Source organism: Dipodomys ordii, unplaced genomic scaffold (assembly GCF_000151885.1).
Source record: "Dipodomys ordii isolate 6190 unplaced genomic scaffold, Dord_2.0 Scaffold4, whole genome shotgun sequence".
Lineage (NCBI taxonomy): Eukaryota > Metazoa > Chordata > Mammalia > Rodentia > Heteromyidae > Dipodomys > Dipodomys ordii.
This window is the reverse complement of record NW_012267220.1, coordinates 21163640-21186203: the sequence shown is the minus strand read 5'-3', so window position 1 is coordinate 21186203 and position 22564 is coordinate 21163640. Positions and strand designations below refer to the sequence as shown.

The 22564-nt window shown below is 34.0% G+C and overlaps 1 protein-coding gene across 1 annotated transcript in view; it reads left to right on the top strand.

Moving 5' to 3' along the window:
- Window positions 1-22564, top strand: part of Tusc3 (tumor suppressor candidate 3) — an 89085-nt gene that overhangs the window by 54033 nt on the left and 12488 nt on the right. The window contains exon 8 of the mRNA XM_013024081.1: window positions 16955-17018. Within this exon, the coding sequence (XP_012879535.1) occupies window positions 16955-17018 (64 nt within the window). The remainder of the gene's footprint in view (window positions 1-16954; window positions 17019-22564) is intronic.

Genomic DNA, 22564 nt, shown 5'->3' with positions numbered 1-22564 from the left:
TTTTCTGAGTCGCTTATTAGAGATGAGATTCTTATAGACTTTGAACCATGACCTTCAGATCTCAATCTCCTGAATAGCTAGACTTACAGGTGTGAGCTGCCAGTATCCAGCTATATAGTTTCTTCTTCTTATGGAAGTCATTATTCTGAATTATTTTGCCATAGCTTATAATTTGCCTTATATTTGAGTTTTCTGTGAAAAGAATCACATATTTTTATATATTTTAATTAAAACAGTGTTTCTGAGTTTAAAACTTTTTTAAATACCTTGTGCTGTGTGGGACTGTATACCTCAGAATTCATGTTTTGCAAATTGTATTATTCATGCCATCTTGTGAAGTGGTAAGCCTTAATGAGGTGATTAGGTCAACAGGGCCTCTGCACTTAGAATTGATTCAAATGTGGGCTCATTATTTCAAGAGTAGAATTGCTCTGTAAGTAAATCCAGGCTTCAGAGATTTCTTGGTCTTCTGCACTCTTTGGTTAGATGATGCACTACGATGGCATTAATTACATGCCACCCCCATGAATTTGGGCTTCCCAGCCTTCATAACTTTATTTGTTTTTTTAATTTTGTTTTGCTGGTCCTGTGGCTTGAAATCGGGGCCTGGGCTCTGTCCCTAAGACTCTCTGTGCTCAAGGCTAGCATTCTACCATGTGAGACACAGCACCACTTCTGGCTTTTTCTGTTTTTTTTTTTTTTTTTTTTTTCTGGAATCGAAACCAGGGCTTCATGAATGCTAATCAAGTACTCTACTAAACCACATTCCCAGCCATAACTTTAATATATAAGCCTCTTTTCTTCATAAATTACCCAGTCTACATTTTTGGACACAAAGTAGACTGTAGTACTTTGTAGGTATTTTCAGCTATTAAAATTTTAAGCCATATAATAGTTTACATTATGATTGTTATTTTATATCAAATTATATATATAAAGAGCATGTTATATAATTATGAATGTATATATTCTATAGTATAGAATAACATTCTATACTTCAGAATATACACTATAGCATAGAATAGATATAGAATAGAATATATCCTATATACAATAATATATTGAAGGTGGTGTTTTAGGAAGGGAATTAATTTTTTAAGAGGGATAATATATGTTTGGGGGTGAGGAGGGTAGTTGATGGTTCAGAATAGGAGTAGATTAATGGAGAAATCTCAGTTCCCACAATGTACTGGGATAATCTGTAAATTAAAGCAAAGCTAAATTGTATTAGAATTTACTGGGTATGGAGAGTTTCAGTGTTTGAGAAAGTAGAAGTAGTGGCATCTTTATAGGGCTTTGGAACTTGACCTAAATAGTTTATGGTGGGCTTTTCAAGACAGGGAATTGATTTGGATAAAGCAAATTTATAGTAGACTACATTTCTTCCACAGTATAAGGCTAAAGTCTTATGGAAAGCTATTTATCCAGGTATGTAGGCAATTGTCAAAGATAAAATAATTGTAGAATTTTGTGAAGCAAATTATTTGTTTGATTGATGGTCTTTCCCAGACAAAGATTTCTCTGAACAAAGTACTAAGTCATGTTTACACAGATAGTCTCAGTTTTCAGTTATTAAGAGGTAAGTTAAGAGGTTACTGATAAACTTCAGGTTGCTCTATAAATAACTGCCATTGTGATAAAACTGGAATAACTCTTGCATAAAACCAAAAGAATGATGTAGAATAAAAATGAAGAGGTTCTGTTTTCAAAACTAGACAGAGCTTATTTTTGTAGACTTTTTTAATTTGATAATTATTCCTCCAATCTATTTCATTACAAAGCCAGAATTCTCTATTTGATACACGCACACACGCATGCACGCACTCACACACGCACACACCTATTTAAGTAATAGGTGCTGATCCCCATAAACACTTAGATGATAGAAAACTTGTTTTCTCATGAAACAATTGTAGCTTTAGAAAGTTTTGTTAGTTGAAGGATATTTTTATATTAAGTTGGAAGCTGTTTCTTTAAAATGCCATATCGTACATTTTCCCCTGGAATCTCATTTAATAAATGCTTTCTTAGTCCTCTTATTAACTGAGCAAATAATTGAATTGAGTTATGGCACCTGAATCTTTTCCAGGCTGCCTATATTTGTTTTGTTCAGCTGTTGTCATTTCTAAGGCATCTTTTTGTGGCTCTTCAGTTTGCTCTCTAATTTATCAGTGCCACTGTTAACCTCTGTAGCACTCCAGTTGAATACTGTTTGTTAGATATGTTCTGGACTGGTACCATACGTTTCTGGTACCATATGTTACTTAAAATAACAAAACAGAAAACAGTAGAAACCAAGTGAACCCAATTATACTTTTCCATTAACTGCATCAGACTGTAAATTCATGTTTATTTTGCCTTTTGGTTTCTAGACAGAGGTGAAATAACAGAACCAGAGGGAAAAGTTGAATCTGCTTGTGTAGGTGATACTGACAGGTAGATTATTTCTGTTTATGTTCTGAGGAAAGAATACTTAACTGTCTATGGTGTTTAAAAATGAATTGTGTAAAAATATGTTCATGTAAGTAAAATCCAGACTACTATAAGTTTAAGGCAAAAACCCAAAGTAATCCCCCAACTAACTTAGTAATTTCAAAAAGGTACAATCCACACAAGCCTAAATGAATAGTTTCTGGACATCTTTTTTACTTAGAAAAGCCTCTGTCCTTTGGTAATTAACTTTGCAACTGAAAACAGCAGTGCAGAGCAGGTAGCACTGAAGCTCTCCTATTACCATATTTATTTAATTTAAACCTTAATATAGTGAGAAACTATTGAGTGTCATGTATGTCCATGTATCTCAGTGTCGTGGCTTGATATTACTAAAGAAAGAAGCATCTTCTAAACTCTTGAGTTTTGAATTATAGAAGTATCAGGAGACACAAATGCAGATATAAACCTTAAAGAGACTTTACCTATGCCTAATTAACTATAGAATATATTACAAAAATTAAAGGAAAGTGTTTATTTTCAACTTTCCTCTGAACTAAGTGGGAATTTCTTAAGCTTCACATACTTTGGGTTGTAATTGAGCTGTAGGATTTGAAGTTTTTACCTTTATAACATTTATTATTAAGTTTTTGACAGCCTCACATTCATTAATGTATTCACTTATCCCTTCAAGACATGTTTAAAGAACACAAGCTGTGTGCTATGCATTTTTCTAGTCAAGCTAAAAGCGATCTTGGCTAGGTACAGCAAATTTAGTAATGAACAAAATAGAGCTAAGAACTTTCATTTTAGGCTGGGGATGCACACATTGTTAAAGCAATATGGCAGGTAGTAGTAAGTGCATGAGAATAATAAAGCTGAATAGTGGGAGCTGAGGAAATGCTGTTTTATACTGTTTCAAAGGCTTATCTAAAGGAGTCATTTCAGCAGAGATAAGGAAGAGGACAGTAATTCGTACTAATATCTAGAAGAAGAAGGAATACTAAAGATGAATATAGAAATTTTCTTCATAATGTTTATGGAATATTAAACCAGTGAGATAGTAGTAGTGAGAATGAAGAGTGATGAATGAGACTGGAGTTAGGGGTGGGAATGACATGGCATGCTTATTACCATGTTGGACCTTGAAAACCATGAGGACTTTGATTTCAATTTAGGGAAGGTGAGTGGAGCAAAGTATGTGAGCTCACAGTGTGTGAGCTAATAAGAACATCCATTTAGATATTAAAGTTAACTTCGAAAATGCCTGTGTTCCTGATAGCCATGCTGTCTCATCACGTACATGTTCGGGGCTCTCTGTTCCCACTTCCTGCTTGCCTTGTGATGTTCCTCGCTCCCACTGTTTCTTCCTCTTTGCCCTATTTCTCTAAATAAACCCTCTGCTAAGCTTCCAAAAAACAAAAACAATGATGTTTAATATCTTAATGTGGATGGTTAAAAAGAAGTTTGAAATACCAGGAGAGAAGGCTTCTACTCTAAAATCAAGTTTACAAGCAGGGAGAGAAGTCAGCATTATCAGTGGAAGATAGCCAATTTCAGTTTTGTGTTGCTCCCACTGAAATAAGGGCTGTAGCTTAAAGTACAAGTAAACAATGTGGTAAATATTCCATAACTGTCATCTACATGTATAAAACATGAATAATATTGACTCTTCATTGTGAATTATGATTATCAACATTTCCCTGTACAGGGCTGTCCGCTTGCTAGAGGAAAGGCACTCTGTGGGATACCCCTTGAGCTGCATACCTCATGAACATGTCTTGAATATGTTCCCATTATACAACTTCAGCATTTGGGGAAACTTGTATCAGTTCTTCCATTTTATACTTTTTAATTTGGGAAGTTCAGTCATTGGGAAAGATTATTTAGACCTTCAGAGTAATATTCAAAAATAACAGGAAAAGCTAGGTTCTTTTTGTTGAGTCATATGAATTATAACTAATCACTGTCCATAGCAGATGTTTTGTAGGATTTAATCTCTGTGCCTTTATCTTTATAGTCATTTTGAGTTACTATATGAAAACATTGGTATATTAAAAGCCTTTCAAATTAACTTGTTTATATCAGATGTTATTCCTTGAAATTCAGCCAATTTCATAATTCCTGCATAAGCAATTGAACTATACAATAAGGTAATATAAAAGTATAGACATAACTGAAAGATGCTTATACCAAAGTATTTTTAATTTTTCATAAGCATTTAAATTTATATTTAAAAAAAATCCAGCATGAGGTTGAAGTTGTTTAGCATTTCTTCCCTATCCTGAACTTACGCAGTGAGCATTTTCATGAGAGTCCTTACATAGTTTACCTTTTCCATGAATGAATATAACAACTTCAAAATTTATGGCTTGTTTTTTTGTTTGTTTTGTTTTTTTGGGTCCGGTTGTGGAGCCTGAACTCTGGACCTGGGCGCTGTCCCTCAGCTCTTCAGCTTAAGGCTAGCGCTCTACCACTTGAGCCACACTGGCACATCCCGCTTTTTTCTTTTTAATTATGGGGTGCTGAGAAATCGAATCCAGGGCCTCATGCATGCAAGACAAGCGCTCTACCACTGAGCCACCTTCCCAGCCCCTATGGCTTGTTTTAAGCCTATAACTTACATTTCAGCAACTGGTTCTTGGTCATCTGTTATAACTAGCACACATTAATACTGTAAATGAAAGAATAATAAGTTGTTTTTATCTTGATATATTCCCAAACTGTAGGCAAAATGATATATAAATATACCACAGCCTTGCAACGTAGTGATAATTATGTATAAAATATCTCTGTAAGAACAAAAATGGAGAAATGGCCTACTACTTGGAAAAATCTGTAGGAAATAAAGAAAAAGATGGGCGAGCCAAGGTCTTTTAACTTTACTGTAGCAACTTGGGAAAGGGATAACAGGCATATTAATTTTCTAGAGCCATCACCAAAATACCACATACTAAATAGCTTAAAACAACAGAAATGTTTTCTCTCACAATTAAGGAGGACAGCGGTCCAAAATCACGCTAAATTATCAGGGTTGGTTCTTCAAAAATTTCTCAGGAAAAAACCTTTCCCCTTAGGGTATGCTACCCCACTCCTATTTCTGCCTCTATCTTCCCATCAGCTCCTCTGTATTTCTATATGTATTGTCATGAAGATATTTGATGTTTAACTACATCTACTTCTTAGAGTTTCTGTAATGCCATGAGTTTAGCACCATCTTAGGCTAGGAAAAAAAAGTTGTGTGTGTGTGTGTGTGTGTGTGTGTGTGTGTGTGTGTGTGTGCGCGCAATTTGGAATAATAAATGTAAAGTAAATTGAGTTTTGTTGGGGGGTAATACTGAAAAACGGATTAGAACAAAACATTAGACTATCAACTATAGGCATATAACTACCGGAGCTTGTAACTAGAAGGGAAGAGAAAAGAAGGGAAGGATTTGCTTAATGTTGAAATTCACTGGCCAGCCCTGTCCTTCTTTTCCCTGACCTTCTCTATCTTCCCCTCTCCTTTTCTCTCCCTTCTCCTTTTCTGTGTTGTGAGTGGAATATAGGGACTTGTGCATAGTAGGCTAATACTTCTACTGAGCTACATCCTCAACTCTGTAAGGATACTATTTATAATATTGGTGTATAGCTCACCATATGGCCCCATTCTAACTAAATTATCTCTTCAAAGATATGCCTCTAGGTATAGTCATTCTCTGAAGTACTTGGGATCAGGTCTTTAATCTATGAATCAAGGTACAGGACACAATAGAGCATGAATATTCAGTTAAAACCTTTATTGAAAGTACCATTTATAGAATGGCAATACACACATGAAGAAATACTCAACTTTTCTGGCCACAAAAGAAATGCAAATCAAAACAACATTGAGATTCTACCTCACCCCAGTTAGAATGGCTATAATCAAGAACTCTAATAACAACAGATGCTGGAGGGGGTGTGGAGAAGGGAACCCTACTACATTGTTGGTGGGAGTGTAAACTTGTTCAATCACTCTGGAAATCAGTATGGAGGTTCCTGAAAAGACTCCATATAGAGCTCCCCTGTGACCCAGCAATCCCACTTCTGGTCATTTACCCAAATGATCACAAACAAGGCCATACTAAAGCTACCAGTATATATATATAGATACAGATATTTATATCTATATATCTATATCTATATATATAATAGAATTCTATGTTTCCATCAGAAAGAGTGACATTGCCCCATTTGTTAGGAAAGACTTGGAAAAAAATCATATTAAGTGAAGTAAGCCAGTCCCCCCCAAATTTAGGTCCCATGGTTTCCCTTATTTGCAATAATTAGTATACATGTAGGATAATCTTATCAAATGAGCAGAAAAGCTCAAAAGCTGTGTACATATGACCATATAAGAAGATGCTAAGTAAATGAACCCCAAGAAGTTGTCTGTCTTTATTGTTATTTTTTTAAATGTTCTATGTGATTTATTTTTTGTTTCCTTTGTATGTTCTTTCCCCTATGGCATATCCCCTGTTGTCACTGTACTTGATTTTGGTACCCTGCATCTTGTATATACTTTTGTCTAATCTGTGGAGGGCACACAGGATGACCCATTACAACAAGGATACCCACAGGACAGTATATTGGAAAAAAACTTTACAACTAAGGGTATTTGGGGCTAGGGAGGAGTGAGGAAGGTGGAGGAGGGAAGGGATGGTGGGACACCAAGGAAAGGTAACAATGATCGACAAGTAATATACTCATTGCCTTACTCATGTAACTGTAACCCCTCTGTACAGCATCTTTAAAATAAAATAAGAGAAAATTGAAAAAAGAAAGTACTGCTTAAAGCAGTTCATCACTTTTTCTTTTTTTTTAACTTAATTTTATTTTATTTGTGAACATACTGTACAGAGGGGTTACAATTGCATGGGCAGGATAATGCATACATTTCTTACCAAGCATTGCAGCCTCCTCCTTTGTTTACCCCTTCACATCCCTTCCCAGCCTCCCCCCTCACCCCCAATCCCAATCCTTCTCCTTCCCCCCTCCCCTCCCCCCCTCCCCGCACCCACTTTGTAAAGCTCGTTTTGGACATGACAACTTGTACTTCTCATTGTTGCAACAGGTCCAGCTGTATCCTTAAATGCATTAGAAACACATGCATGAAAGAAAAAAACATTAAAATACATATCTAAGGGTTCATTTTCCTGACATCACATTATCTGACCTTTTCTGCTTGACTCATACATATACTAGATATTGCAAATAAGGGAAATAAGCTTTAAAATATATGTAATTGAGCACAACTTAAATGTTTATTGTTTACTAATAAAATTTTCTTCTAGGAAATGCAGTTTGAAGGAGATTGTCTCCGCCTGAAGCTACAGTAGTTGTTCAAATTACGAATAGCTTTTAACAGCTTCCTTAGCCTGAGATAACTTATTGATGTTATAAAGCCTTTTGAAGACAGATTGTTTGTATATTCTATTGCACATCTTAGAATATTGTTCACATTTTGTATAATGATATTTCCCAAAGAGCTTAAAATATGGGGATAGGACTGTATTTATTGCCCTTTACCTTCAACGCATTTACACAGAATTTGTGTGATTAACCTATAAAGCAACTTTATATAATCAGTAATATGACAATACATAAATCAGTTTGTCTTGAACTTTCATTTTTAAACCTCCAAAGCTATTATTGCCTTCATTTACAGTGAGGAAATGAAACAAAGAGCTTCTCAGAGCTTCTTCCTAGCTATGTACGTTAACAGGTCAGGTACTACAAATTATGTAGTAATTATATTTAGTAAGTTATACCTGCAAGAAGTACTTGTCAAATACTTTAGAGTCAATAGCACTGAAATACTCGTACTAATGAGGAGTTGTGAACTATCTAAAAATATCTAGTATTAATCCAAAACAGATTCTTCCTACTGAATAATTTCCAAGATTATTTCTTAGTGTAATTAAATACATAATTTCTTATTTTCTACTTGCTAAATTGTTTCAGGTTGTCCAATGTAAGAATCAGTGAACTTAATTGAGAAAACGAAAGTAAAAATGAAAGATGAATATTAATTAAGAGAATTTCTGAAGTACATGTATATATACAAGTGTGTAAATGTAATATACATGCATATATGTATATGTACATATACATGTACACACATATACACATATATAGTATATAGTATATATATGTATATTAAATAGTGAATATATGTATACACATATAGTGTATATATATGTATGTATATATACATACATATATACACTATATATGTGTGTGTGTGTATATATATATATATATATATATATATATAAAATTAGCCTCTGGTGTAGGAAAAATGCTTTCTGATTATAAATGAAAAATATACAAACATACTTCCATTGATATAACACATTTAATGATTTTTATATATTTCAACTTGTTTTTCCAAATATTTCATTTAAAACCATACTTTCTCTTATTTTTACAGGTAATTTGTATACAGAAAATATTGAAAAGATTTTGGTGTTCTTTCTCTGTCATTACTGAGACTTTTCTTACAATTAATAGATACTAATTATACAGATTAATGGAATGAGTACATGATTCATTGATCATCCCCATCCACCTTTCCCTACTCTCTAGCCCCATCCTTGTACCTTATCAATCTCTCATAATTAAATTTTTACAGTACTTATATGTTCCAGTGTAAATACTGTGATTAACCCTTCCCTGATAACAAGTATTTGTGATGAAAGGCAAATCTGAGGTATTTCATGTAAATAGGCCAGATTTCTTTTAAACTGCAACATAAGGAGAACCTTCTTAATTATTAAATAAAACATATTTGCAGTGTTAAATATTCTTAGTGTGAAAGTTCTGTTTTTATATTATTAGTGGTAGTATTAGTATTATTTTGCCATTCCTGGGTTTTGAACTCAGGGCTTGGGCGCTGTCCTGAGCTTCTTTGTGATCAAATCTAGCTGTTCTATCATTTTTGAGGCACAGTGTCACTGCCGGCTTTTTCTGAGTAGTTTATTGTAGGTAAGATTTTTCTGCCCACATTGGCTTCAAACAGCAATCCTTAGATCTCAGCCCCCTGAGTAGCTAGGATTTACAGGCATGAGCCACTGGACCTGGCCTGGTTTTTATTTCTACAAATTAATATAAGACTCTTTGAAATCTATATGTAAAAAGATAATATCTTAATAAGTTGTAAAAGTGTTTCCTTATGCACTAAGACTTGAACATACGTAAACTAATGATGGAATATGCTCTGTAAATCTCTGTTGAAATGCAAGATTTTAATTGTATACTTATAGTACACAGTAACTACCAGATGTCAATATTTTTACTAGGAATCTTGGGCAAAAATTGCTTACTAAAAAGAAAAACATTTAATGAGTTTAGAACAAATCTAAAGAAATGCTACTTTTATTCTAAAGAGTCTTTACTTTTTACTTTATTCATCACTCTTTTGCTCTATGATTTATATTATTTCCTGGGTTTAGATTTTTCTTTTATATTGAAGAACTCAGTTAAGCTTTGAGAACTAAAATGTAAATATGAAATTATGAATAAATACTCAGGAAGTAATCCCTAAAGTAAATATGGAGATCTTTATGAGAAATCTTTAGGATTTAAGGATACTTTTTGTTGAAATTATTTTGAAATACATAGAATCAAATACTTGTTGCCTGTTCTATTTAAACTAAGAAAAATTTTTGTTCCTATTCTTTATGTCTTACCCTTAAAAATTACCATTTGTGACGGCCAGTTCAAACGTAGTTATATAACTGCATATATAAATTTTTAATCTTAAATTCATTTATTCTCAATTAGATTTTGATGTCCTATATGAATAGGACTATGAATGATGCAGTATTTATTTACTATGAACTTCAACTTTCACTAAATTTTAACTATATATTCTATCAGTTATAGTCTTGTCTTCTTGTGCATCAAAGCACAGTAAAAAATAAATGCTTTTGTTCTTCCTTCAGAATATATCTAGGGTCAGATCAGTCCTTGCCATCTGCTATTACTGTAGTAATCTTTTCGCCGTCTCTTTGCTCCATTATAGTCCGCGTTCAACATACACGCACTTACAGCTCCTCCTGTGGCTCAGAATAAAACCCTAAATCCTCATCAGAAAAAAGAAAAAGACAAAGAACCAACCATGGGCTTGGAAACATGGTGCCAATGAGCAGATAAGTCAAGTACTAAGTTAAAAACTCATTATTGTACCTTAAAAAAAAAAGTCCTCAGCAGCACATTAACTACTTATTGTTCCTTGAACACTTTTCTACCTTAGCAGTGTGCATTATTCCATCCTCCAAACCAGTATTACTATCCTTTGTTGAAGTCCCTTGCTCTGATGCCAAATGCATTGTCTGTGGTGATTTCCTCTCATTAACTTACTCCCCATTTTTAACAGTTCATCCCCTCCCTTGCTCTACTTTTTCTTTTCACATAGGACTGTGCAAATACAGTAGGCAGTTCATTTTACCTTACACACACACACACACACACACACACACACACACACACATTTATATACTCATTTTTTTGCTTTGTTTTGGTTTTTATCTCTACCTGCCCTGGCCCAACACATAAGTACATACATACTCACTAAATAAATCTATACCCATGAGGCTAGGAATATGTCGCTTTGTTCATTTGTAGCCCTTAAATAGTACACTTAAAAAAAAGAATAGCACACCAAAATTTTAATGTCTAATGGCAGATAAGTACTGTCACTAGCACCATTATTAGTTAAACTCAGCCTGAATGCCTGAGGCATGGTACTAATAGTTGAATCCTTATCCGTGCCATTTTCATTTGTTAGGCAGATTTCATTTATTATACTGCTCTATACTATATTTCACATCTCATGTCAAGATACTCTGATGGCAGAGATTTAGCAACAGTAGCTTCTCAATTTATTCATCAGGATACAGTGGTCTAGACTTCTAATGCAATTGACAGTAGGTGCACTTTTTTTATTGTGAAAATACTGTACAGAGGGGTTACAATTACATGGGCAAGATAATGAGTACATTTCTTATCAAGCATTGTTGCCTCCTCCTTTGTTTCCCCTTCCCATAATGTTCTCAGGTCTTGATAAGATAATGAGTTTGAGAGCAGGAGCTAATGATATCTGAAATACTGGGATTGATGGTGACTTGACAGATAGTTCCCCATAATGTAATGGGACTCAGACTTGGCAGTACTTTGGTTGTATTGCAGTCATAAGGCAATGACCACAAATAAACACAAGTCCAAATGATGAGCAAAAATATCTGTCAGATACTCTAAAAGGTTTATTATTTGAGAATAACAATTGCCTGTTCACCCATGTGATTCATTTTCAACCTGAGTATGTACATGGAGAGAAAATCGTCAAAATACTATCAAGTGAGTTTGAGAGTATATGGTGGACACTCATTCAGAGGTAATTAAAAGAGAGAAGGAAATGTTAGGAGGCACATTCTGCTTCAGAGAAGACAGTGATTCTTAGTGTAGAAATTTGATAATGACATTTTTTATTCTTTAGTTGTCCTATAAATAAACAAAAGTGTTCTATACTAGAAAAAATGAATTACAAAAATGTCAACTAGATTTCCTGGGGTAAACAGTGAATTTACTAGCAAATCTAGATTGGGGTTCAGAGACTATGTTCTTATTGTATCCTTAGAGTAGTCACAAGTGCACAATACTTGGTCATGTGAATTGAGTTGTTTTAAATGTAATGATATAAATTTTAAGCTGCATTCATTGGTTTTCCCTTTTTGGTATTGAGATTTGGACTCACATTTATAATAATGACATGAGAATACTAATGCATTTGATAGTTACTTTCTGGCCTAGGGCCATAATTCCACAAAAATCTTTAAATGTTCTCAAACCCTGATTAGGAACTACTAGCTCATTAGATTCATCCATTTCTAGTAGACTTAATTCATACCTCCTTCTAAGTTAATTACCTTGTCTCTTAGAGAATCTCTCGGGAAACTAGAAAATATGATTCAAATCTGAGTTTCTGTGTTTGTTGTGAGGTTGTCTGTGTATAATCTACTTATTGAATGAGATATAGATCCTTCTGTTACTTGAGCTCAATTTGCACCCAACTACTACTGTGATAGGCAATGAACAAAAGCACATTAAACTTCTTTTTTTTAAATAAGTTTTTTTTATTGTGAAAATACTGTACAGAGGGGTTACAATTACATGAGCAAGGTAATGAGTACATTTCTTATCCAGCATTGTTGCCTCCTCCTTTGTTTTTCCCCTACCATCCCATCCGTCCCACTTCCTCAACTACACCCCCACACCCTCCACCTAAACTGTAAAGTTCTTTTTCCAGCTTTTCCTCAAGATTTCAGTTTAAAACTTTCCCATACAGCCTCCTGAAAAATGTAATTATGTATTTAAGGTTTGTAGTTCATCGGCAATACAAATTTCTCTTCCTACCATGGACTTATTAGGTTCTCCATAAATAAAACCTGAAAAGTTGTTTCTTAAATAAGTATCATACACATGCAATTTTGAGAATTCTTTTAAACCACTGTTAGGTTTATTGGTGAAAATATCTAACCCTCAAATAGGAGTATAGTTTGAGAGTATAGTTTGCCCAAAAGTTTACAGATCATGCAGTTAGTTTAGCTGGAACAAGATTTTTTAAATGTCTCTAAAATTTGAGGTAAGGAGAATGAGATCTTCCTGCTAACAATTGATAGAGACAAAATACTTGGATATCAGATGTGTCACTGTTCCCATAGACTGTTTTATTTCATTTTTTTTATCATTTCCAGTTTAAGCCAGTTGTTTGAAATGCTGAGAAATTTCAAGCATGATAGGTACAGCTTCTAAGGAAGTCAAACAGTGGGGAATTCTTTGTTAAGTGGATGTAGATAATGTGTGTGTGTGTGTGTGTGTGTGTGTGTGTGTGTGTGTGTGTGTGTCCCTCCTTTCAAGCAAATCCTAAAGGGACTTGACTTAGCTATTTTTTTAATCTATATCTCATCTTGATTTTGGTGTAGTAACTTAGTAAGAATTAATCCTGCCTCAAAAAGATGATGTAGCTGGATGAATACAAAGAGACCCCAGGGGTGAGACTAGAAATATGGACATATAAGAGGAATCTTTCAAAGAAGAATCTTTTAAAGTGAAAGAACTCTAGCCTATTTTGTACAGTGGCAGTGATGACTTGAGAATCTTCTTTTTGCCATTAGCTCTCCAGAAGCCTATGTACTTGCTTTGCCTTCTTTCTTTCCTCTAAGTTCCTTCCCTCCCACCTTTTCCCTCCCTTCTCTTATATTTTCATCTCTTTACATATTTAAAATTTTATTGTTAAGATGTATAGAGGGTTTACAGTTACATGAGTAAAGCAATGAGTACATTACTTGATCATTGTTACCCCTTCCCTTCCTTTTTTTTTTTTTAAGTAAAGGCTCAACTAATTTGTTCTACCTTAGACAGGATTATAGTATGATATAGTAGAAGTTCTTAGGATACCTTTTTTAAAAATGTACTAATGGATACACTAAGGTATTTTAACCTATATGAATAGTTCAAAAGTATTATTTCCTGAATATTAGTATTCTAAGAAGGAAACTGAAAGAGAAATAACATTACTTCACTTTAGTATCCTTAGTTCCTTGATACAAAAAAAAAAAAAGAGAGACTAGAGTCTAGAGTGTTAGACCACATTTGTAATAGTTATTTGGAAGTCTTATACTTACCTAGAATGAGGTATGTAAGTATACTTTCCACAAAATTCATACATTGAAGCTTCACCCCCTAATGACTGTATTTGGACATCAGTCCAACTCTAGGAAGTAAAGTAATTTCATAAACGAACTATACAACTTGTGGCTAGGGATGGGAAGAGAAAACTGGGAAAAATGAGGAAAAGGATGACAGTGTTCAAAAAGAAACATACACTTTATGTATGTTTGTGAAATTAACTCCTCTGTATATTACCTTTATAATCACAATAAAAATGAAAAAAGGAAAAAAGAAAAATACTATACCTAAATAAGTGGATAAAAAGTAGTAAACATTATCAAATGAATTCTAGTTTAATAAAACCTAAAGATTTTTGAAGAGTAAAATGATGTTCTGAAGTGAATGTGTATCTAAATATCATCACTTAAAACCATCAGTTGAACATACTTAAAATGCACTTGTAAAAATTGAATTTTGGAATGGTATTTAACCATAGTTTAAAATGTTTAATAGGTACAGTTCGTTTAAAAGGTAAATATTTGATTATTTGCTACAGAGCCATGTACTGTGCAACTAACCTAGTATAATAATATCTCATTTGATTTTAGGACAGTATTTCGAGGAATACTTTTCCTAAAGATGGGATAATACGGTTAAGTAATGTGTTCAACTGATTAGTTGCAGAATCAGGACTTTCTCCAAAGGCATTCATTTCTTTTGCCTTACAAGAATCAAACTACAAAAATTACAGATCAGTTATCAAGAAATGATCAGTTAAGGTGAAATGGGAGAAAAATGTCCATATCTTGGATATTGTGACTGGAAACAGGAAATGCATTCCGTGATATGATAGTTCTCTTCCATGTTTGAGGAAGTATTGAGGGATTCCAAGCAAGGCAGTTATCGGATCTGATTAATTTTAAACAAACTGATGAGCGTTAGGGTCAAAGCAAATAAGAATAAAGGAGGATTTGCAACTATCTAGGCAAGAGATGATGAGTTCCTGGACCAGACCAATATCTGTCCTTATTCCTTAGGTCACTCACTTTGCCAGTTCTTCCTAGAGGTGATGACAGATGCTTTATTTGGAATGACTCTTGAATGTACAGCAAGCTGTTTTCTGAAATTGAATGGATGAGGAGAAAAGTAAGGGAAGAGAGGAGAAACAAGCCTGGTTATAGAGTTTTGGAATAAACAACTGGAATAGTCATGTTGCTGTTTTCCTGAATGAGCTGAGATAAGCACATTCTTGGATAGAGGAAGGTTTATCCCTCACAATTTGTATTTGGCCACTTTAGGTTTTAGACTGCCAAATGGAGTCTGCTAGTGAAGACAAACTGACCTGTGGAAATGGATGTATCTCAGCCTTGTTGTAAATATGAAAATCCTCAATACAGACTTGATCATTAAAGCCATGTGATTAAGTAATACCACCTGGGAAGGAAGGGAAGGAAAGATGAAAGGCTTAAATCTACAGAACTCTAGATAGTGGAAGTAGAATTAGATACTAGAAGATTTGCAGAAGAGAAACCAGTGAAGTAATAGAATCAAGAGTGTCATTCCAGAAGTTCAATATGAAAGATACTAGAAAAGAAGAGACTGAGTGGGTGTAGATTTGGCAGTGAAAAGTCTATTGATACCCTAGAGAAAAAGTTAATATTGAGAAAGCGCTACTAACAATTTTTTTTTGTCTTTTTCCTTTTTGGTACTGGGCATCATACCTAGGATATTCTACTTGTTAGGCAAGTGCTATGCCACTGAGCTGCATCCAAGCCCTAAAATCTTTTAAAATAAGATATTTATTAGTTGTATAAGAAGTTTTATTGTGGTATATTTCCATGCATCTTCTTTTCCCTTCTCAAAATAATGTCAGCAGGTTTTATTGTCTGTTTTCATCCCCTTCCTCAACAGTACTGGTTTACTCTCCTGTCATTTGTTACTGTAAATTAATTGTACTAGGCAGATTCATTGTGATATTTTACACATATATTTTAACCAGAGTGTCCTCTCTATTGCTCTTCCTCATTCCCCAGGCCCCATCTTCATACTACAGATGCATCTCCCTCCTCCCTGCCTGTCATCCTCCACTTGTGACTTTAATGTAGCCAAAGTATTTTGCAGGTGTTAAATGAATTTGTGTGTATTATCTTGTACTGTTCTATTCAGTTTTATTTTATCATTACATAAGTGTTGATTTTAATTGCTTTAACTGCGATTCCGTTGTGTGCCAAGTTCAACTTTTAAGGTTTTTTGTTTTTGTTTCTATTTTTTTTTTACTTGATGTATTTTCAATATTTGGTAATTTTGTTAAATGGTAAAAAAAAAAAAAAGGAGTAGCCTACATGGACAGACCCAGTTCACAGTCCAACTTTCACTAGTTAATAGTCTCCAGTCTTGAGTGGGGAATTAAATCTCTCCAAGTCTATTTTCATACAGAAGATGACAGGTAGTAAAAGAAGATGACAGGGTTGCTAAAAAGACACAATAAGAACACATATGAAACCTCTAAATGAAATCAAATTCTAATAGCCAGACTAGGTAAGATATTTAACTGTACTTATTTTATATGTTAGGTAACTTACGTGTGAGTTCAACAGAGGCTTAAGAAGGGTGAGGAAATTTGCCTATGACTACAAATTTAATATATGTACGCTGTTGAATTTGCACTTAGGTCTCTGATTCAGAACCTGAGTACTTAGTCAACTACATTATTTGTTATTTGCTGAATGTTTTAGAGGTTGCATGTGTTTTAATTAAGTTTGTAAAAAACTATACATTAACTATATCTTTTGCTTGCTTATAAATTTTGTGTTTCTGTCTTCTCTTGCAGAGCTATATTCATGGGAGCAGTCAGGCTCAGTTCGTGGCAGAATCACACATCATCCTGGTACTGAGTATCCTTTCAGATAGCTGAGAAATGGGAAGGGCAAAACAAAGATGCAGGCAAATAATTCTGTTTTTGTTCCTGTCAAGATTTCTTAAAGACATTAAGTTTTAAACTTTTACTATATAACTAATTTTCTAATTCTTAAGTTAATTGTTCCCAATTACAGTATAATTTTGTTATTCTAAATCATATATAAACTGTAATTTTCTCTTTGTTACTTACATTGAATTTCAAATATGAAAATTGACTTTTACTCTGCATTAATTGGCCTTGCTAGTTTTTTTTTGTGTAGTTTATACTTCCTTTCTCTTTAGCATCTTACTGGGGAGAAGAAAAGGGCTTATAATAACATAAGGCATACAAAAGGAGTTATCTCCTATCTTTTGTATGAAGTTAATGGAATGGGTAAAATATCAACCTCTCCGAATGTGGTAAGTATTCTAATATAGCCTTTATTTTCTCATCTTTCTAACTCAGAATTTCATATAGCATGTACAATTGGTTAATTCTTCAATGTTTAACAAAAATATAGATAAACAGAAAAAGAACTATTTCCATAGTAAAATGAATTTTTCCAAAATAAGAGTTGTTGAGTCCTTCCAATTGTATTTACAAAATAGTCAGATGATACTATTTAAAGTTTGACTTTGGAAGTGATGTTAAAAAGAGGGAAGTTCTGAGTATCCAGTGAATTCACATATCAACTGAACACTTACCATGGTATTTCTATGTGTAAACAGCAGTGATTATTTTCTTGCTCTGTATCTGTTTCCAACATGTTGCTTTCTTCCACTGTTGGCTACACATATTTGGATGTGTACATGAGCTATGGATGACTGCAGCTCACTCCTTGCTTACACTTACCTGTGTGTGTTATGGTTTCAAAAGTAAAAACATACATATATATATGTGTGTGTATGTTAGTATTGTTGTTCTATTAGTCTGTAGAGACAAGGATTAGAAGTACCTATGTATGAATACATATTCTCAAATTTTGTGACCTACTTCAATAGCTACTAAGTTTCTATACTCCAACTTGAATATACTAAGTGGTTAATAGTTTTTGTATATCAGTGGGGCTTTAGGTGGCAAATCAGATCTTTGAGATGACATTAATAAGAAAATCTCAGTAAAAATATAAGGACAAAGCCATATTTACTGTTAAATTTAAATGTTTCTGAAGCAAAATTCATTTATAACAAAAGACATCAATTGTTTGTTACAGATAAGTTTAGCTCTATTTGTTTATATGTTATACTTTCCTCTTATTTTCTTTTGTTATTTTTTTCCAATCAGTAGCATTTTTGCAGTATATTGTAGTCAAAATACAATCCAAGCTATCAGGGCCTGGCATCCATGGCTCACAACTGTAATCCTAGCTAATCAGCAGGCTGAGGTCTGGAGGATAATAGCTTTATGCTAGCTCAGGCAGAAAAGTTGCCTAGAATGTATCTCAAAAAAAGACAGGAGCAACAAAAATCATGCATGGCTGAATTGGTAGAGTGCCAGGTTGGCATGTGGAAGGCCCTGAGTTCAGATCTAGTATCACAAAAAACAAAATTTAAAAAAAAACTCACAAGCCAGGCCCCAGTGACTTACACATGTAATCCCAACTTCTTAGGAGGCTGAGATCTGAGGATTGCGATTCAAAGCCAGCCCGGGCAGGAAAGCCTGTGAGACTCTTATCTGCAATAACTACTCAGAAAATGCTGGACGTGGTGCTGTGGTTCAAGTGGTAGAGTGCTAGCCTAGAATACAGAGAGGCTCAGGGACATTGCCCAGTCCCAGGACTGTCAAAAATATATAACCCTCACAAAACCAGATACACACACACACACACACACACACACACACACACACACACACACACACACACACACACACACACACACACACACACACACACACACACACACACACACACACACACACACACACACACACACACACACACACACACACTACTTACCAGTGAAAAGCTGTGTTGCGGTCATAATTCCTTTGCATAGTAGGAATTTTGTTTTATATAGAAAGTTTCCAATATTTTATTTCATAGATCATTGACATCAATTTGAGATTTAGGAAGAAAAGATATTTCACAAGCAATATGAAGTCATCTGTAAAAATCCTAGCAGCAACATTTAATTGAGTTAAAGGTCTCAGTTGTCTTAAGGCTATCAGTAATTATTTGTTTCTTCACCAAGAGAGAAAAATTATATTTCATTTTTGGTGGTATTGATGTTTGAACTCAGAGGCTTGCACTTACTAGGCAAGCACTTGTATTAAAACTGTCCATCCCAGTCCTTTTTGCTTTAGTTATTTTTGAGATTTGGTCTCACCTTTGTGCTTGACAGGTCTGGCCTATGAGTTTCCTATTTATGCTCAATCTGCCTCCTATTCTAAGATTACAAGTCTGAGCCACTGTACTCAGTTGGGAAATTATTTCTAAAAATTTTAAATGTACATTACCAATAAAGTTTTAATATTTCATAATTTTTATTTTAAATTTACTTGACAGTCTGCTTACATTTTTGAATTTCTATATTTTTAAACTATTTTGTTTTCCCCAATGCAAAATACATAAATCCCAGATGCTTACTTTTTGTTTATCTGCAGAGAATGTCCCTTTTTGGCTTTTTCTTCTTAATTTAGGAAGTCAACATCATTCAGTGCAGTTGCTCCATGCAACATTTTGTTGAGAAAAACCTGAGAGAAAGCAGGTGAAATTCTTTAGTGTCATAGGTTATAGATTCATATTTTCTACAAGTAAGATTTTTTTCTCCACGTGCTATTTTTCCACAGTTTATTTATTGCCCTAAGAATTGTGCTATTACCCTTATATTTCTCTTCCTGCAGTCATTTCTCTACATTTATTTTTAAGAGATAACTCTGGGCTGTGTTCCAGTGGCTCACACTAATTCTAGCTACTCCGGAGGTTAGATCTGAGGATTGAGGTTCAAAGCTAACCAGGTCAGAAAAGTCTGAGGAACTCTTTAATTCCAATTAACCAGCAAAAACTCTGTAAGCATTGTGTGGCTTAAATGTTAGAGTGCCGGCCTTAGTAAGAAAGCCAAAAAAGTGACGTCCCAGTACCTGCAAAAAAGAGAGACATGATGTTGTACTCTTAGCTATATTTTATTTTCATTTGGTATAATGACAAAACTACCTTGCTTGTGAGTAATAACTTTCTAACCTCAGATTTGTATAACTAATTTATCACATGGAGTACCACACATTATAGTTAACCTTCATGTTTTTAATATTTATATGTTGCAAATTATCTTTATGTGTTTTTGTTTGTTTATCCAAAGGTAATTTGAGGCCCTTCAAATGAAAGGACAAAGTATTGGACCAATGTAAGGGTGCTCACCTATGAGACAGATTTTCTAGCTGCTTACGTAAATGCTTAAGAATGGTGGGTAGTTATAGTGGGGAAAATATTGCAGATTGTTGGTGGTCCAGAGACAGAATTTTATAATTGGTTGAAGAAGCTTTTACTGGAGTTAGTTTTATAGCATCAGGGAATTGCAGAAACCTGGCCTGCTAGTAGGCCAGGTCTCCCTCCCATGAGGGGGTAACTTTTGATAACTTCACTCATGTGATATTTTAAATCTTTTTTCAGTTTAATAGGAAATACTTTGTGTATTTTATATTTTGCCATACTTAGGATTAGCTTTATGGAAATGGTATTACTGAGTATGTTCTTGAAATATGCATCTATTCCAGTGATCATTGACTTCTGTGGAGATTTTTGACATGTTAAAACTTCAAATTTTTGTTAGTTTTGCAGCTTATATTCCTTTCTGCCTCATTAATAGTGATTCTGCATATTGTTAACTCAGCCTAATTTGGCAGATGCTACATCGTTCCTCATCTGCTCCCAATAATAGTAATACATTAGGAACATTTGATTTAAAATCAATATAAAATAGAAATTATATGAAGGTAAAAATAATCTAGATACATTTCAGATAGCAGTTTATGAATAATTTGCACATTTATTTGTAAAATTTGAAATAAAAATAGAGTGTTTGCCTAGCATGTATGAAGCCTGTGTTCACTTCAGGAAAAGCCAAGTGGTAGAGTGGTAGCCTTGAGCAAAAGGAGCTCAGAGACAGTGCCCACGCCCTGAGTTCAAGCCCCAGGACTGACAAAAAAAAACCAAAATGACATTAGATCTTACAAAAATTCGTGACTTATAAAGAGCTAAAGAAATAATATTAAATTAAATAAAATTAAATAAAAATATATTTTGAGGTTTGAATATTTTTAATATCTTACAATGTATGATTTTTTAAAACAAAGTTTTATGGTGAAATTGAGCTGGCAGTTTTCTTCCTTTACTCACCCTCATTTGATTTTCATTAACCCTAACACTATTGTGGGGCATTTATTTTATACTCTTGGTTTCCACCCTGCATTCTGTATCTTTGTATTGTGGAACAAGTTAATCAGACTAGATCTCTCTGGGCTTCAATTTCTTTGTTTATAAACTGATAATGCCTATATCAAATAGTTGTCGCTACTAGGTAAGATAGTAAAGAAATCTTCCTTTATAGTGGTAAGACAAAGAAAAAAGCCTGAAAGTTTCTTTTACAATAATGTGATGTATAAAAGCAAAATAAGGAAATAGGAAAGTCAAAGGTGGTTTCTCTGATATGTGAGGCAAGGAGAGACCTGATGAATGGAAGAATGGGACTGATTCATGCAATATTTAGAGGAAAAGCATTCCAGGCAGTTTAGAATAGCAAGTTTAGAAATACTGTCCACAGGGGTGTCTGGCTTGTTGGAAGAATACTGAGGATTGGACTAAGCGCAAACAAGGACAAGGGAGTGTATGGTGTCATTGGGTGAAGAACAAGTCATCTAGCAGTAAGGTCTTTAGGTTTTATTTGGAGAAAGAAAATTATTAAAATGTGAATGCATTACCTAACTTCCTTCAATATTAGTAGAAGAAAGGACCAGAAAAAAGAAATGCTTGTAAGATCTAGGGATAGGAATTAGTTTCACAAGCAGAATTCATCAAGAAAAAGATTAATGAATTTGAACACATTAAAGTAAAAGCCTTCTTCATAATATAATGGTTTGAGAGAAATAAAGTAGAAAGTTCAGTCAATTTCTATTGAAGAAAAAAACTGAGCACATTTTACCATTAAGGAAAAGAAAGTATGTTTCAATGGAAAAAAGAAAATATGTTAGTAGTACACAGAAGATTAAACAAAGGGAAAATCTTCACAAATTTCTTATACTCAGTTGGAACATTGCTCCACATTTAACAATTAATAAAACTCTATAGTCTATCAATATTGTGTTCAATTGAATGTTCATGTTCATGCTTACAATCCTAGATACTCTGGAAGGAGAGATCTAAGTATCGCAGTTTATAGCTAGCTCAAGGAGGAAAATTTTTGAGACTCTTCTCCAGTTAACCACCAAAAAGCCAGAAATGGAACAATGGCTCAACTAATAGAGGACTAGCCTTGAGTAAAAAAACTAAGGTACAGTACTTAGACCCTGAGTTCAAGTCCCAGTTTTGATTCACTCAGTACACAT